This window comes from Tenrec ecaudatus, chromosome 3 (assembly GCF_050624435.1).
Source record: "Tenrec ecaudatus isolate mTenEca1 chromosome 3, mTenEca1.hap1, whole genome shotgun sequence".
Lineage (NCBI taxonomy): Eukaryota > Metazoa > Chordata > Mammalia > Afrosoricida > Tenrecidae > Tenrec > Tenrec ecaudatus.
In genome coordinates, this window is record NC_134532.1 from 179,948,630 (window position 1) to 179,967,461 (window position 18,832).

Here is an 18,832-nt window from a genome sequence, read left to right on the forward strand (position 1 = left end):
ATAAGCACAAACAAAAAAATGTTGAAAACCAGATTTTTATAAAATCATTTTATTGGGGGTTTTACAGCTCTTGTAACATTCCATATGACTGTTTCATGTACATGTGTACATACGTTGCCATCATCCTTCCCTAAACATTTACTTTCTAGTTGAGTCCTTAGTATCAGCTCCCCTTTCTCCTCCGTATCTTCTTTTTTAAAGGCCCAAATTCCCTAGTTTTAACATTCCGATTTTCCTGGAAAAACAATTCCCTATGAACACTCAGATTCCTAGACATTCTGTCCTTTGTGCCAATTTGTACTTAAATAAAATTTCCAATATCCACGCAGCAATGCACTAAGGGAAACAATGACAGCAACATCAGCCCTAATTACTCTTCCTCCGCGATAGGACCCCAACCAACTAGTCAGATTGAAAGACTCAAGAAGTAAAAAGAATTGACTTCTTTCAAGCAGTTATCAAAAACCAACAAAACCCCTACCATTTTGGAATAACTTTTGCACATCACCTAACAATATGAAGAGCTTAACTCATTTTTAAATGAGTAAACTGTCTTGCTTTATTAAAATGTTCAGAGTAATTTGACTCAGAGAAAATTAGATATAATTTTAGTCTCTTCCCAACTGACAAAGGAGTATCAAAAGGCAGGCAGAAAAGAGGGTGTAGAAGTCTAGCGTAAATTACAATGCAAAACGCCAAGGACTCAAATAGGAAGTAAATATTTAGAAAATGGAAACATACGTACTAATATGCTTGACACCATTGATGTATATATTGTTATAAGAGCTGTAAGAGCCTCCAGTAAAATGATCTTGAAAAATGCAAAAACTAGTTTTAAAAAAAGGTTGGGTTGAAGAATTGGAAGCCATAGGAACGATTCATATTATATAGCTCAAGTATAATTTTGTCTTAAAGAAAAAACTGAGCTGCCAATCCAGGAGGGCGTGGAGGCACTATATGACTGGGAGACAGTGGCAACTGAGCTCTACACCACCAGATCTGGGCTCAAGATGAAATAAAGCCTGAACTCTGAAGATGTGGTTCTCACACTTTGACACCAGCATGTTTGTTACACATGAAACCAAAAGTTACACACTATGGGCATATGTAGGTGTTCAAGTCCTTACCCAGGCTAAGAATTCTGTTTCAATTGTGGCATGCAACATTTTGTGAAAGAAAATAAAGTAGTCATGAAATGGAATAGAAACAAGTGAAGAAAATTAATATTTTATTCAATCTTGCTAACTTTACAAAAATTATGTAGAAAAAGATTTGGATACTTAATATATTATTGTGGGCAATAGAGTCTTTTCTTCTGTGGTTAAAATAGCTTCCAAGTCTTTAAATAAATCCATTCTTATAGTCACTAATCAGACCTGTTCATGTTCTTTTGGGATATCATGTTTTTGTCTCCAACTAGCTCATTTGTGGGTAGTGAGTCTGCAGAGATCCTAATTGCTCCAGGCAACTAAAAAGTCCCCATCTGGCCACCTCTTCAGGGGCTACGACTGTTACTTGAAGCACTGTTCACTAGAATAGTCTTAGCTCCACTAACAGTAACTAGCCAAAAGGCTTTTCCCTCATACCCATTGTATTAAGACTAGAACTGCACTAAGTAGGCGTTTTGCTTTTCAAAATTAGCTTTGCCCTCGGATAGCTCCAACAGCTGTACAGTCCCTGGCACTGTTAGGTTCGCAATGAAGATTCGCTGAGTGAATGAGGAGGAAATAAGATCGGCGATCCAGAATGAGAACGCTGGCCGGCTTCACGGCGAAGCTCGCAAGGGGCCGCTAGGGAAAGAAGTGGAGTATGGCAAGATCTTGTTAAGAAAGTGGTAGTTTAGTGACACTGGAATACTGTATTTTATCTAAAATGTGCAGTGTGTAAAAGGCTCTGTGATGGTTTAAAAAAAAAAGGACAATGTAGATTTTCACAATTTTCTGGGAAATTTTATTTCTGGATCAAAAATGCACATGACAAATCCTTTAATCAAATGTTTGTTTTATTCTTTTTGTTTCCAGCATTACAATTTGCTATCATTTATCAACTTTAATCCAAGAAAGCTGTCAGACACTGGCCTCCCCCAGGTGAGGAGGGCGTGAGGAGGGCACCTGGTACAGGCGGCCACCACATCAGTCTGCCCGTGGTCACTGAGTTCTGCACGTCTCTAAGTGGGCAAGAGTTGTCTCTGTGAACTGAGAAACAGCTGTAGTGCCCGCTAACTTTTCAATTACTGAAATGAGTGGTTCTTTTGGCCTTGATTGATACCTTACAGCTATTAGAAAAAGTTATTTACTTAAACAATATGTTATAGTCAATGTATTATGCTAAATAACCATTTTGTAAATGCAAGAAACACATGTTATAGACCTACTATTGTCTATGATACATACATTATCATGACCACAAGTTTCAGTAGAAGAGAATCACTGGTTTCTCTGGGGGTCACTTTTAACCTAAGAAATATCCCACAGTTCAGATTTACCTAAGTAGTGCCTTTCTTTAAATAAATTAAAATAAAATGCTATACTGTCTACAAAATTATAAATAATTCTAGTCTGTTTTACAGAATATTAAAATGCTTATAAATGCATTATCTCCTAGTAGAACATTAGTATGACACTGAGGCCAGTTAAGAAAACAAAAGTCAGCCGTACAATGGCCCAGGGAACCATCTAGGGTTATTGGATAACTCCTAACACGAGGCAATAAACGTCAAGTAGAGAGAAAAGAAAACAAAACCAAAAAAAACAAACACCTCAACTATTACAAAATGGCAACGACTCTGACCTAAAGGGGAGGCTGAAATGTCTTTATTCAGTTCAGAGGCCAAGCCAGCTTGGAATGAACACGTGGGATAACTCGGCTTGGCGCAGGCGCTCTGTGGTGGCGCTGAGTTAAGGAGAAGTGATGTCCGCATTCTCTGAGGAGAAACTGACCTGCAGGAACTGTTCAAAACCTCACCTCTAGACCTGGACAGAGGGGTCAGGATTGGGAGGCTGGGATCCAGTAAAATCCTCAGTGACAACCAAAGTCAAAATCCTAACCGACAGTCCCCTGATTGGAACGGTATGAGGAAAGGAAACATGATTGCAAGGTATACAACATTCTGACAGGATAAAATGGGAAATTATGAACAATTTAAGCAACTAAAATGTCCCCTATGGAAAAATAAAAGACATGATTCCATGTGCGGCGTGTCTCCCCACAGTAAGTAGTTTTCGTTCTATGGTCTGTTGACTTGTCCTCTCCATAAAGCATTTCTCCCATCTTAAAGAATCGCTCTGGACTGCGCTGGCTCCTCCGTGTGGAAGAGCAGGGCGAGGGCTGACGTGACTGTGGCTTTGTAGGGTGAGGGCGGGACAAACAAACTTCCAGGGCTCCCAATGACATGATTCATCCCATCCAAGTTACAGTATCTCCAAGTCTACATGTCGAACTTCAGGATTTCGTTTCTGTAAAGAAAAATCAGCACCTTTATTCAGGCACAACATGTCTTTTGATTTCTTTTCATCATTGAAAGTATCTGTAATTTACATAAGTCACTAATGACACGTTTGGTCTAATTTTCTTTTTTTTTTTTTTAGCACACAAGAGAAATAGGTGAGCAGAGCAGAAGTTGACTATCCTGACAATAAATATAACTGCAGCCAGTCCTACTTCTCTAAGCCTGTCCGTATGCCCACTAAGAATGGACTGAAGCATAAAAATGCGCCTGGCACTACAAAGCTCTGCAAGTACACCTTTTTGTGTGTTGAAAAGAAAGTCATGGTGAAATTATAACCAGAAAGAATAAAAGAATAACAAGCCACATAGCTTGGGAGGTACTATTCCACCGAGGCTTTGAATACATGTGTGTGCTCATGTGTATGGGGTTGTTTTAATCCGCACACCAAAAAAAACAACAACAACAAACACACCTCACTGCCATTGAGTAGACGATGATGAAGAGTGACCTTAAAGGACAGGGTGGAACTGTCCAAGACTAGAACTCTTTAGAGGAGTAGAAAGCCTTGTCTGTCTCCCTTAATCCTCACAATCCTCTACTTCTGTCTTAAAACTTTAGTGTGAAGAAATTAACTAACTTTCCCAAAGTTACACGATTATTAAGTGATGAAATGAGATTCCAGACCCCAGTCTTCTAAGTACTATCCACTGCATTAAGAGAGAGAGAGAGAGAAAGAGAGAGAGAGAGAGAGAGAGAGAGAGAGAGAGAGGTACTATTTTAATAGACTCCAGAAAGACTTCACTGAGAGTAGACTATCCAAGCTAGGTTTGACTGTGATGAGGTTTCCAGATAGACGATGATGACCGGGACCAAAGAAACAGAGCAAGGCTTAGGCTTTGAACAATCCGAGAGCCCAGAGTGCACATGGTATGGTCAGCACAACGGCTTTAGGCAGGGTGAGTGATAAAAGCTTCCTGAAAGGGAGGCCACCTCCAACATGCTGGATGTGGCACAGTGGGGCCTAGGGCTGCAGTTAGAACCCACCAGCTGGAGCAAGACGGGCTGGCTGCTCCCAGAGGGATCGACAGCGTCAGGAATCCAAAGGGGCAGTTCTAATCTGCCTGACGGGGCTTCAAGAGGCAGAACTGCCTCAACGGCAATATTCTATCCCCTAAGGAGTAGGCCCAAACCCGTTTTGTCCCAAGGTTCTGTACTCTCCAGGAGCACTAACATTAAAGTGCTAACTGCAGGAAGGTGGCTGGTCTGACGCTGAGTTCAGGCTGGATCTTGAGTCACGCTAACTTCTTTACCAGAGACTCTAGAGCCTACAGCAAACACTTTTCTCTCTAAGCTTGAGAAGGCCTGGCGCACAGCAAGGGACCGCCCTGCGCGAGGAAACCCTTAGGTAGGTGTGAGCACAGAAAAAGAAACTGGTTCCAAATTTCAACTATAGATTATTTCCTTCTGAGTTAAAAAAAGAAAAGGAAATTCTCTTACATATTTATTCCACTTTATTATATTAAAAACACACTACATTCGACAACACATTAATTTTCTTATCATTGAATAAACAGTCTAGAGAAAAATCTAAAAAACTAAACTCTTACAAAGGAGGCTTACTGGAAGTGCCCTTTCCCAATAGCCCTCAGAAGATGGTTCATTTGGAACCACCAGGTAAAACTCCTTTAGTTGTGTATTACAACAAACCAATCCAAACAGCCCACACCGGGGTTCCAACCCATCACTATAAAGCCTATGCCTCAAGTTGTCCTGCGCCTCTTGTTCTTGCAACGTCCAATCAAAACACTTGTAACCTAGGTTGGCAGTTCAAGTCTGCCTGTGGCTCTGTGGGAGGAAGATAAAGCAATTTGCTCCTATAAAAGTTCACAGCCTCAGAAACCCTATGGGGCAGGTCTACTGTGAGTTGGAAGCACTGCCTAGAGCCCATCCTGGCTCATAGTCACCCTACAGGACAGAGCAGAATTGTCCCAGAGGATTTCCAAGGCTGAAATCTTTGTCGCAATTGACTGCTACATCTTCCTCCCACTAAGCCAGTGGTTCTCAACCTTCCTCATGCCGCGACCCTTTAATACAGTTCCTCATGTTGTGGTGACTCCCCTCAACCATAAAATTATTTTCGTTGCTACTTCATAACTGTCATTTTGCTACTGTTATGAATTGGGTGACCCCTGTGAAAGGGTCATTCGAGCCCCAAAAGGGTTTCAACACACAGGTTGAGAACCGGTGCACTAAGCAGTGGTGCATTCATACGACTGGTCTTTTGATTGGCAGGCAAATGCATACCTTCTGTGGCACCAGAACCCTCTTGTGAGGTGTCACTGAATTAGTTCCAACTCATAGAGATCCTATGCACAACAGGACGAGACACTGCCCAGTCCCGTCAAGCTCACAATTGCTTGAGTCCTTTGTTAATTGCTACTGTATCCATCCGTTTCAAGAGTCTTCCTCCTTTTCACTGCCCTTCCACTTTTTCAAGCATAATGTCCTTTTCCAGGGAATGGTGCCTCCTGATAATATGAAGTGTGTTGGATGAAGTCTCACCACCACCGTTTCTAAGGAGCTTACTTGTTATACTTCTTTGGAGACAGATCTGTTTGTTCTTTTGGCAGTCCATGGTACCTTTAATATTCCGTTTGCCTGGCTCGATAATATACGTGTGAGGTAGTTAGTTTATTGTGCCAACCTGGCTGATAAACACATGTGGGGTTAATTGAAGGGCGGAGGGATAAATGGCTCAGTGAGTCTCGCCTTTCTAGTTCTCGGGTCTCTTGCTTTATGATGGTCGGACCAGGGTGCAGCTGCCTTGGCCAGCTCCCTGCTTCAGCTGGCAAGGCTCACTTCCTGCAAGACATCCCTGAGAAGCCACATGGACCTATCCGATGCAGCCCTGGGTGCAGGAGCAGCCGTGTGGAGACCCCTGCCAGCGCTGAGATGCTTACACACTCACTGACTCGGCTTTCCTCCTGCAGTCGGCATCATTGCGTGTGTTTTGTGAGATGAAGCTTCCTGCAGCCAGTTTACCAGTAGTACCCAATACTACTCCCATGAGTATTGACTGTGGGTCCAGTAAAGACATGATCTTTGACACCTGCAATCTTTTCTCATTTATCATGATTTTATCTATTGTTTCAGAACTTTGGTTTTCTTTTCATTAAGGTGCAATCCATGTTGAAGGCTGCAATCCTTGATGTTCATCAACAATTGCGTCAAGGTTTTTCAGTTTCAGCAAGCAAAGATGTGTCATCTGCACATCATTCAGTGTCAACAAGCCTTGCTCCAATCTTGATGCCATGTTGTTCTTTAGGTAGTCCAGGTTCTCTGAGGATTTGCTCAGCACCCAGAGTGAAGGATACCACCTTGGTGCCCACCTTTTCTGACTTTAAACCTTGTTCTGTTTGCATAACTGCCTCTTGAATCAAGTACAATTTCTGCATGAACACAATGAAGTGTTGGGAATTCCCTTTTCTCAAGGCGATCCATAGTTTGTTAGGACCCGTACAGTTGAAGGCCTTTGCACAGTCAATAGAACACAAGTACGCAGCTTTCTGCTTGACGCCAACATCCACCTGACATCAGCAATGATACCACTTGTTTAACATCCTCTTCTAAATGTAGCTGGAATTTCCGGCAGCTCCCTGTCAAGGTACTGAGTCAACCATTGGTGAATGATGTTCAGCAAAAATGTACTTGCATGTGGCAATGATATCATTCAATAATGTTCTGTATCATCAACTTCCTTTGGAATGAGAAATACAGATTTCTTCCAAATTTCCTGACACAGATGAGTGAGCACTTCCAGGGCTGCTTCAGCTTGGTGAAACCTTCCAATTGGTATTTGTAGGAGGCATAGGCTGGTCCAGGTGTTTCTTCGTGTGTGACTAATTAGTCCCCTGTGTCTCTGCTTACCTTGCAGCTAAAAGCAATGTGAGATAACTCAGTTCTTTAAGACCTCTTGAAGATTCTTTTGAACCTTGCACGTCCTTGTGCTTATCTTAGAATATAGTGCTGTTATTATTCAAGTGTTTAGAAAGTGTGCCTAGTTAAGTAACATCTGTATACATAAGAGGTTCAGAATGTTTTTTAAAGCAAATTCTTTGATGTTTGTTTTGTAACCATTCCCTTCTAAGAAGAGTATAAAAACCAAGCTTTGCATGTACTCGGTACTTCAGTCCATCAGACGGCTGTCCTCCCAGTCCCATGCTGTGTTCATGTCTCTTTCTTTGCCTGTCATCCGCGCCTCAGTTCAGAAGCAGCTTCATGCGGGAGAGCTGGTCTAATCCCCCGCAGGTATTCTGTCCATTCCTGGAGGTTCGTTTCTCCAGTGTTGGTAAAGGAAGAAGTCCAAACTGCAACGAAGACATTAGCCAGAAACAAAGCTCCAGGACTTCCTTAAAGTCACACAATAATAATAATATAGAACACACATAACATAGCATGTCAAAAAGGAAAGTGATTGAATGATAAGCTGAACAGGATTTTTATCAAAACACAATTTTTCTTGAAATAATAACAAACTATGATTATTTAAACGTGGATGTTTACAGACACCTCAAAAATGGACAAAATGAGCCTGTTACTTCAAGGAAAAAACAAACAGGATTTATTGCTAATGATAAAATTCAAGCTTACACGTGAAAATTACAATGTGGGAAACTTAAAAGCACTTTCATGACCCTGACAGCCTCCCATTACTTAGAAATATCTCAGTATTAGAAAGACCCACATTAACTCTCAAACTCCCTGCCATCGCATTGATTCCAACTCAGAGAGACCCTGTGGGACAGAGCAGAACTGCCCGATCCGTGTTCCTGACGGTAAATCTTCATGGGAGTAGAAAGCCTCCTCTTTCTCTCATGTACTAACTAACGGAGGCAACCAGTACTTGCCAGATGAGCAACTCAGAATGTTGCGCATTATCCCTGGGTAATAGATCCCTTCAGAGTACAAAAGACCCAGGATGTGAAGGTCACGGCACAGTGAGAATTCATTAGCACAGTTTCCAACTTGCAACTACCCTGTGCAGTTGGGAAAAGAATATCACAATCATCAAAATTAAGTTGTGTGAAGAGCCCACATTTTCCAGCTCCGTTTCTGTGTGAGCTTGGTTCTCCTCATAGCCTCTGACCAGAGCAATGTCTGACCAGTGAGCAAAAAAGGAAGCAGGTACGGGAATCAGCCTGTCTTTTATAAAGCAAACACTTCTTGTTTTTCAAAAACATGAAACAATAGTCCTTATCATTACTTTTTCTTTGTTTGGGATAAGTATCGTTATTTTTCACAAACATGATATTTATATTAGTAAGTGTAGATTTTATTACATTACTTTAAGTCTTACCAGTTAAAATTTAATTAGGATTTTGTAAGTACCAATAAAAATAACAACAAAAAATAAAGTTCTTTGGGGTCCTCAATTTTTAAAAGAGTCCAAAGGCCAAAAAGAGTGAGAGCTGTTAGAAGCTCGAATCATCATGGTCTGCTCAACTTTGTGAACTGTACAGTAACATATATAAAACCATCTTAGTAGAAATATTGGTATCAGATTAGATAGCCATATTTAAAAAGATAGTTAAGCAGATGTAGAAATAGTGCCCTTCGATTTTTGTTCCAGTTTTCTATCACTTTCTAAAAATGCATAGTCATGAATATGACTTATATGGGAAAGATCGTTGGTAAGGTCCTACTCACTGAAAACAAACAGAATTCAAATGCCAATAAATGACGATTTGAAAAACAGACATTTTTTAAGGTAACATCAACAAATAATATTTAAATAAAATAGTCAATAAATTAGGATGATCGCCTATGAACGGACAGAAAAGTGAACTAAAAGTAAAAAAAATAAGTGCATGATTAAGGTCGCTTTCTAATTTTTCAAGCTTTTGATCAGTGTCTAAAATTCCAACTTTTATCTTTCTCTAGAAATTTTCAAAATGCTTATGCAAAAAAGCTGTTGACAATTTTAGAAACTACATACCGCAATCAGCATTTAGAAAAGTGTTTGGGACGGAACAATACTGGTTCAAATCCCAACATTCCTACGCCTTTGGGCAAATTATCCATCCAACTTACCTAACTCAATTATTTTCTAAACTACAGAAATGTTACTAATATGAGGGAGCTTCAAAAAGTCCAGGGAAAAAGGAATGAAAAGATAATGGAATTTTTTCTGTAGGCTTTTTGAAATGCCCTTGTGCCAATAATTCGTGGCGACACTGAGAGGAACATAGTGTATATGCGATACGCATAGTGCAGTGTTCATCTAGAATAGTGGTTCTCAACCTTCCTCATGCCACCACCCTTTAACAGAGGTCCTCGTGTGGTGGGGACCCCCAATCATAAAATTATTTTCGTTGCTACTTCATCACTGTCATTTTGCTACTGTTATGAATCGGCGACCCCAGTGAAAGGGTCGTTTGACCCCCCAAAAGGGTCGCGACCCACAGGTTGAGAAGCGCTGCTCTAGACGAAGTACTGAAAAATATTTGACCTTGTCATATTAATACATCTTACCTTCAGTTCCTTCTCAAGTCTGTCCACTTCTGCTCCTAAGGTATCAATAATATTTTCTCCGTGTTTAAGCATAAAGATCTCCAGCTCTTCAGGAGTTTTCACTTCTTGAATTTCCTATATAGAAAATAGGAAATTTAAAAAATGAACATTTAAAAACCACAGTGGTACATTTAAAGCTGGATATTGTGGCTGCTGTGGGTGCTGTTAAATCAGTTCCTACTTACAGTGACCCTGTGTATAATATGAACACTATGCTAGCAATATGGTATTATTGAACTGATTAATTCCTTTAATCATTTAAGAGATTCCTTTAATTCCCTTAAGAGATTTACTATAACAAATTACCACTAAGTTTAATGAAAAATCAGCTTTCAAGCCCCAGACAATTATTTATTTCCAGAATAATTCCTTATTCTGTTCAAGAAAAACTTGAATACAATGCTAAAGAGAGGCAGCATCACAAAATCAGGGAAGTACACAATAGTCAATGATGTCAAAACAAATACTTTTCTGTAAGGAAAAATTATTAGATCTTTACCTCAAAGTATTAAACAAACAGATGGATTAAAACCTAAAGGTGAAAAGCAAGCTTAAAAACTTTTAGAAGAAAAAAATTACTGTTATGACATTAGGCTAAGAAGTGATGTCTTAAGCTAGATAATAAGCTACAGAGGAAGATAGTATACATTCGCCCATATTGAAGCAAACAAAATATTCTGTATTAAAAATCAAGCGAGAAGATAAGTCATAGAGTTGGAAAGGGAACTGGAGCAAGAATTACTATCCAGCATAAAATATCTATAAATCTCTAAGAAAAATACAAAATATTTTTTATAAAACAAAGAAAAAATGGAAAAGAAACCTCAATGGTCAATGAATCTTAAGGCTTAACTTCACTAATAACTAATATAAATTAAGATACTATCTCATAAATAGTATATTGGCAAAAACTAAAAAACTATTAAACAGTGTGAAACAACATGAACTCTGCTACACTGACGGTGGATGACATCAAATTGACACAATTTGGCACTACCTGGGGGAATTAAAGAAGCATACACTCAAAGGTTCACCTAAAATATTTTACATTTGGTTAACTCAACTCTCTCTGCCACCGAGTCAATGCCTACTCGTAGCGACCCTCTAGGATAGGCCAGAGCAGCCCCTGTGGGATTCTGAGAGTAGAACTCTTTATGGGAGCGGAGACACCCCTGCTTTTCTCAAGCAGTGGCACATGTGAATAAGGAAACACTAAGGAGAATGTCCTCACAGGACTGCTTCTCACACTCTCACACTGGAAACCGGAAGTGCCCATCAACTGGAGAGTGGATGGATAAAGAAAGCACAGCAGTCAGAGTAAATTAATTAGACCTGCAGTCTGAATACGGAGGAATCTTCAAAACAAATGGTTAAAGCAACCATGAAAATACAGCGGGGTGCATGCAATGCATACTATGATGCCATTTATAGCAACTTTTTTCATTTATTTCAATTCTTTTTAATTTTAATAAATCATTTATTGGGGGCTCTTACAGCTCTTATAACAATCCATAAATCCATTGTTATCAAGACCATTTGTACATATGTTGCCACCATCATTTTCAAAACATATTCTTTCTACTTGAACCCTTGGTATTAGCTCAGTTTTCCCCTTCCCGCCCCCCCATGAAACCCTGATAAAGTATTGATTATTATTATTTTCATATCTTACACCATCTGCTGTCTCCCTTCACCCATGTTACTGTTGTTTATCAACCTAGAGCAAGTGTGGAGGGGTGTATGTCGACCATTGCAATCGGTTCCCCCTTTCTCTACCCACCTTCCCCCTACTCTCATGGTATAACTACTCCCGTTACTGGTCCTGGGGTTTTTATCTGTCCTGGATTCCATGTGTCCAGAGCTCCTACCTGTACCAGTGTACATGATTCATAAGGCAGAAGTGGAGTCATGATAGTGGGGAGGAAGCATTAAAAAACTAGTGGAATGTTGTATGTTTTGTCAGAGCTATCTATACTGTGTACCCTGGCTGGCTCGTCCCTTCCTTGTGACCCTTCCATGAAGGGATGTCCAAATTGTCCGCAGTTGGGCTTTGGGTCTCCACTCCAGCACACCTTGTTGACATCGATATGATTGTTTGCTTTGGAGATGCCTGCTACCTGATCCTGTCGATATCAATTCTTAAACATGCAAAATTTCCGTTCATATTATACTGAGGAAAATCTGCTGGAGAGGCATAAACATTAGATAGAAAAACTAGGTGCCAGGATGCTGGTTTCCCTGAGGAGTAGAGAGGAGGGGGGGATAGGAAAGGATGCCATGTCTGGGTGCATCAACTGCTTTTGTAGCGATTTAATGCTATAAGATTTATTGCTTTGTTAAGCAAATACAGTACAGCAAAATGTTAATAATTGACATTAATTTCTGAGCTGTTCATTATCTTAGCCACTATAAATTCACTTGCAAGCTATTCATAATAAAATATCATGGCCTCAGTAATCGTTCTGACTTCAAACCTGATACACTATTCCTAATACTGCAATTGATACCCATTACCTCAGTTTGCAGTGTCTCAATTTACCCGTTTGTAAAATTGGGAATACTAGTTTTTGTAACTTAAGGATTGTTGAGAGTGTATTACATGGCATCTATAAAATGTCTGGCACATTAAAAGTAAGTAATAAGTAGTTTTCTCTTTTGCATTCTTCCTGGCCCCTCCTAGCCCAAAAACAAGGGTCTCAGTCAAATTTTTGCAACTCAAATACAGTTGAGAGAAGTGATTTTAAGAACTGTGAAAAAGATTTTTTTTAATTTACTTAAAAGTAATGTTTATAGCCCTTGGTTACAGGAAAATAATAAATGCACAAACTTACTTGTAACATTTGGTCAAAATCTTGTTTTTCCAAATATGATCTTGTAACAACCCGTCCATCAAAATCTACTTCAGCCTTAAATCTCACTTTACCTAACCCCAGATCTGTGGCTTTTACATCATGAATTGCCCTGCAATCAATAACAATGCATAGAAATTAAAAAACATACCCACACATAAACACATGCTTTAATGGCAAAAGTCTAGAATTCTTATTTTCATCAGTGATAAAAATAGTGCCGCCCGCTATATTCTAAGGCTCACTGTCTACTGAGCTTTACTGCATAATGACACTGTCATATACCAATGTAAACCTGATAAATATTTCATGAGTTATAAAGTTTGTGCATTACCAAATAATTAACACTACACAGTTTTTCTTAAAGGTATCATTTCATCTCATAAACGCTTTTTCCTTTTTTCCTGTTTCCATGTAACAATTCCTTAAATATCACTTAACAAAAAAGAGCATTCGTTGGTAACAGTGCTTTACCAAATACTTTTAGAATTTCTCTAATAGTTTTATTCAATTCTATAAAGAACTCTGATCTTAAGAATGGGGTTACGGGGGACGGACAACAGAAAAGTGGGTGATGGGAGACATCGGACAGTATAAGATATGACAAAATAATAATTTACAAAGTATCAAGAGTTCATGAGGGAGGGGGAAAATGAAGAGCTGATACCAGGGGCTTAAGTGAAGAGCAAATGTTTTGAGAATGTTGAGGGCAACAAATGTACAAATGTGTTTTATACAATGAATGTATATATGGATTGTGATAAGAGTTGTATGAGCCCCAATAAAATGATTTTAAAAAGAAAGAACCCAAACGTGCCCAGTGGTCCCCATGGGGGAAGGAGGAAGAATTGTTGTTTAGGGGTGATTGGGCTTATGTGAACGGTGGTGGAATCATTTGGAAAAGGGCATTGATACTGATTGTAGAACACGAAGAGCATAATCAATGACACTGAATTACACATGTAGAAGTTGTTAAATGGGAGAATGTTTTGGTGCGTGTGTTTTTGCCACAATTAAAAATAATAACTGCATGGATTAAAAAAAGAAAAAGAACGGGATTGATCCAAACTTCATGGAACCGATGTGGAAAACAACGAGTGCACGCACACGTTAAAAGAAGTTGCCCCTCCAGGCTCCTTATGCCTCAAAGCTCCACAGTGGGCTGAGTGGCTCAAAGAAAACAGGAGGACAGTGAGACTGAAGTGGACGTGGAGTCTTGTGACATACAAGTTCACTTCAAACAATGACACACACACACACAAAGAAAGTTGCCATCAAATCTGCTTGGAAGGAGTACAATCACAATGTCATTGGACACAATGATGACAAGACTTCATCTAGCATCCTTCAGACATGTCAGGAGGGATCGGGGAGAAAGACATCGTGTTTGTTAAAGTAGAGGGCCCACACGAAATAAGATTTTTAAGGAGATACATTGGCACTGTGACTGCGATCAAAGGGCGCACTGTTCCCTTCCATTGTACTCTGGGTCCCCAAAAGTAGGAGCTGACTCACAGGCACCGAACAGCAACAACTACACCAGCGAAGCAAACGCAGGAAGGCTGGAATCAAAAGGAAACTGCTCATGATTTGGGTACATTAATGGAGAAAGACTCAGAGCTTTCTCCCTTTCTCAGTCTTTCTGCTCCCTGGTTTGTCCACGCGCCCCCAACGGTTACACAAGTCAAGAGGAGTTTCCAGCTTAACGGTTGGCCCATCGACTTGCATCGGACTGGACTAACCTATGTCTACAATTGTGTGAGCCAGTTCTTGAGATCTTTCTGTATGTTCTGAGCATCACTGGTTTTGTTTCTTGACAGAAACCCAGACTAGCACAGATGTCATTTACAAGACTGAGTTCTAAGAAATGGCACCTTCTATCTTATTCACTCATTTTCCAATTGCCCTTTGGGTTTGCACACTCGAAGCAAGCTGCCACACTGGAAGGATCCACAAGCATCTTCCTGAAGGAGTTTGGAGGCTCATCCTTCTCCAGGAAATGACTCCACTGCCAGCCAACAACCCTGACAGCAGACGGAGCCATCCTGAACAAGAGGATGCTACATTTTATTCTCATCTTTGATACAGCAAGAGGAAATTAACATCCTGTTTTCAGTTTGTGTACTAACTTTCTAGACTTCTAATATCATTTCCCCAATACTTGAGTATACAGATCCTTAATATTAAAAAGAACATTGAAAGTTGGCACGGCCAGTCCTTCAGCTATAGCACTCCTCATAACTTTAATGATCTACGCAAAAGCAAGATTAAGCAATTTTAAAAAGAGACTCCCTGACAAAACTGGCTCTGGACTGTAGAATAGCTAAAGCAAAGGAAGAATGATGAAGTCAAAGAGCTGAAGACAAAGTAAAATATTATAATAAACTGGGCAAAGCACTGGAGTTAGAAAGCCAAAAAGGAAGAACAACCTCAGTCTTTCTCAAGACGAAAGGTATGGGGACAAAAGGAAAAAAAATCCAAGCTTCAAGTTGCAATACTGAAAGTTTCTCTAAGCAAACTACTGAATGACGCAAAAGCATCAAAAGGCAATGGAGGGAACGCAGAGAGTCCTTGCCCCAGAAAGAACTGGTCGACATTCAGCCTTTTCAAGAAGCAGCATCTAATCAAAACCATTAACAAAGGCATTAGTGAAAGTCAGGCTCCAGGAATTCAAGGAAACCAAATGAACAATTCCAACAAGCTGGCAAAACACTCACTCATCAATGCCAAGATACGTAGAAGACAGCTACCTGGTCAGCCCACCGGGAAAGCTCCATACGTGTGCCCTGGCAAAGGACACCGGGATTATCAAGCATATCGCCATTATCACACGCAGGCAAATTTTAACTGAAATTGCTGCAGCAGAACATCACCAGGGAGCTGCCAGAAAGTGAAGGCATACTCAGAAGAGAGCTTGGAAGGAGGCTAGCATTGTTGACATCAGGTGGATCCCGGCTGAAAGCAGACACAACCAGAAGGATGTCTCCTTGTGTTTTATTGACTGCGCAAAGGCATTCGACTGTGTGGGTCTAAAAACTATGGATCACCTTGAGAAGAATGATAATTCTTCTCAGAACACTTCACTGTGCTGACAGACGGACACGGACAAAGAACAAGCTGCAAATCTTACCCATGGAAACTTCTTTTATTGGCAACTGGTGAAGTTCAACTGGAAGGGTGCTGAACTTTAAAGACTGTAATGAAAGGCAACTGGAGACTGATTTGCTAATAAATGTACAGCTACTTTAAAAATATTTCATTTAAAGATTTTAATTATAACAGAAAAAATGCATCTTTAATTTGAAAATTTTTTTAATGTACATAATAAATATATAAAAGTGCTTCCAAAAGTTTGAAAAAAATGCAGAAAGGTAATGGAATCTTTCCCCACCATTGTGGAGGTCTCTTTGTATATGCAAATCTTTTATGCTATTGCTCATTGCCTCTAATGAGCCCTGACTCGTGCCCTCCCCACACATGAGATTGGATCGCTAGCTGACTTTTCACAAGTAGTAGGGGCAGTGAGTTATTTCATATGGTTTTGCTCACCAAAGTCTTTAACTCCCACCAAAGAAGATGGGGGAACACCCAGATGGGACTCGCCTGTAAGTAACTGCTAACAAGATACACTGTGATTGCCATCCTGCTGCATATAAATTAGCCCTATGAGAAGCAGCAGAGGGGAATCTCACGGCCAGCAAGAGAGAAGAGCCAGGCTCTGGACATGGAGCCCCTTAGACAATAACCCTCCTGCATCCTGAAGACCACTGTGGCACCAGAGCAGCATCAACAGCAGAACCAGGAGCTGGCGCATGAAAAAGAGTGGTGGACTTCCTAACCCACAGAGCAAGTAAAGCCAAATGCCTTTGGGCAGGAGTCTGGCTTGTGGAGTGGAGTGCCTCTGGACACTTATTGGGGGAGCTGGACTTGCTGACCCACAAAGCTGTAGCTGCTTGCCTTTGGGTTGAGGCTTCCAGTAGAGCGGCATGCCCTTTGAGTGTTTGTTAGCGGCCCTGAAAGAACTCTACATGCAGAGAATACTGTTTGAGACAGAACCCAATACAAGTAGACACCACCAGGTCTTCCCTTCTAGTCTGTATTAATTTGGAAGCTCACTGAAACCCATGCAGCATCGGTAACTAGATATAAGGTTTCCTTGGTTATGCATGACATGCACTAACAGAGACTGAAATTGGGTGTAAGAGATTCTAACACACAATGACAGCAGAATGAAACATCACAAGGTCCTCGGCCATCCTCCAAATGTCCGTGTGTGTGAGCCCACTGGTGCAGCCACCGTGTCGATCCATCTCGTTGAGCATATTTCTCTTTGCCCTCTACTTTTCCAAACACTGCCAGTGAGCGGGTTTGGGCTCACTAGCAACTTCACAAAGCTTCACAGGACCAGGGCCCCTAATTACCGATCATCTAACTGCTCTTCGTTCTTTACAATTTTTAAATATACAAAACTTTAAGAGAACACTCAAGAAGTTCCCTGAATACATTTACTTCCTTTTAGAACTGAAATTCTGAAAGAATAACAGATTTTCAAAGTTTTGCCCTCACCTAATGCACAACACAAAATGCATTAAAGACAATCCATCAAGCAACCACAAGGTTATGAAGGAATATTTGCCGAGGAACAAGCGACTGGGGTCTTAAATGTTTGTGAGGAGCCATTAAATGTGACACCCTTAGTTTCTCCCTCGTCAGAACAAAAAAGATGGGGAAAATTTTTTAAATACATGGAAACCATTAGCCCAGTGGACTAATGGCCTACTTCAAGACTAATTTCCAAATCCTGAGAGCAAAAGACCTACATGGTATGGGCCTACCACTACCAACTGCTCTGAAAAGTATCACATTAGAAGGTTAGAGATAAAGTGGGAGAAGAATATGGAACAGAACTGAAAATCCTAAGAGACCAGAAACTGGTCAGATAGAAACTGGTGCTACTCCCAAGATTCTGACCATTCATGCCTGGAATTAAATCCATTTTCATGTTAGAATAATCCATCATTTAACATCGAAGGGACAACTTCACCATGATAAAGTCCAGAGGGCTAGGAAAGGAGGATGAATTGATAAGGGCCACATGGAGGAAGTGAAAGTGGCAAGGGTGCAGGAGGGGACTGTCAGGGACAAAATGAATCAGAACAGGTGAGAACTGCTGAGTGTGGAAGGAATGAGGTAAGCTATGGTGCACTGAGGAAACTGCCAGGGATGAGTGATCCCAAATGTGTATGACTTGTTGAATGTAAAACTATGATCTACTCTGTAAACTTTCACTTAATTCACAGTAAAAAAAAAAAAGTTGCAAGGATTCTCAAACTCTTCACTGCCATCAAATAGAGTCTAACTCATAGTGACTCTGTCGAGCAGGGTAAAACTGCCAGCGTGAATTCCCAAGACTGTGCCTCTTTCCAGGTATAAAAAGCTTTTACCTAATGTGAAAGCTCCATCTTTCTCCCAAGGAGCAGCTGGTGGTTTCGAACTGCTAGCCTTATGGTTAGCAGGCCAACTTGTGACTGCGACACCACCAGTAAAAAATCTTTGTTGAAAGGATTTAACAAGCATTTCTACTTTTTATTTTTAATTTCTCATTCATGTCTGTCATTTTCTTACATATATTTTTTCCACACGCATTTTACTGGGCGCTCTTACAGAAGGCAAACCATCCCACAGTTCAATCACATCGGGCAGTGTTGTACAATCGCTACCACAGTCCGTTTCAGAACACTCTCTTCCTCCTGGAACTCCTTTCCTATCAGCTCCGGTTTACCCCTCGCCCTCCCCCCACCCCCCGTGCACACCCACACACACCACCACCACCCCCTCCCAGGTATCCTTATTCTACTTGCTGACTCTGTAAGTTCATCAGTCCTGGGTTTTATAAACAGAAAAGCTTAACAACAATTGAAGAGGGCTACCCACAATGACAAAATACATCAGAGATAAACCCCAA

The 18,832-nt window shown here is 40.6% G+C and overlaps 1 protein-coding gene across 1 annotated transcript in view; it reads right to left on the bottom strand.

Annotated features, from left to right (window-relative positions):
- Positions 1 to 1,196: 1,196 nt before the first annotated feature.
- SLC30A9 (solute carrier family 30 member 9) overlaps positions 1,197 to 18,832 on the bottom strand; it is an 85,128-nt gene continuing 67,492 nt past the window's right edge. The window contains exons 16-18 of the mRNA XM_075544383.1: positions 12,850 to 12,979; positions 9,980 to 10,093; positions 1,197 to 3,455 (exon numbers count right to left, since the gene is read on the bottom strand). Of these exons, the coding sequence (XP_075400498.1) occupies positions 3,411 to 3,455; positions 9,980 to 10,093; positions 12,850 to 12,979 (289 nt within the window). The 3' untranslated portion in view covers positions 1,197 to 3,410. The remainder of the gene's footprint in view (positions 3,456 to 9,979; positions 10,094 to 12,849; positions 12,980 to 18,832) is intronic.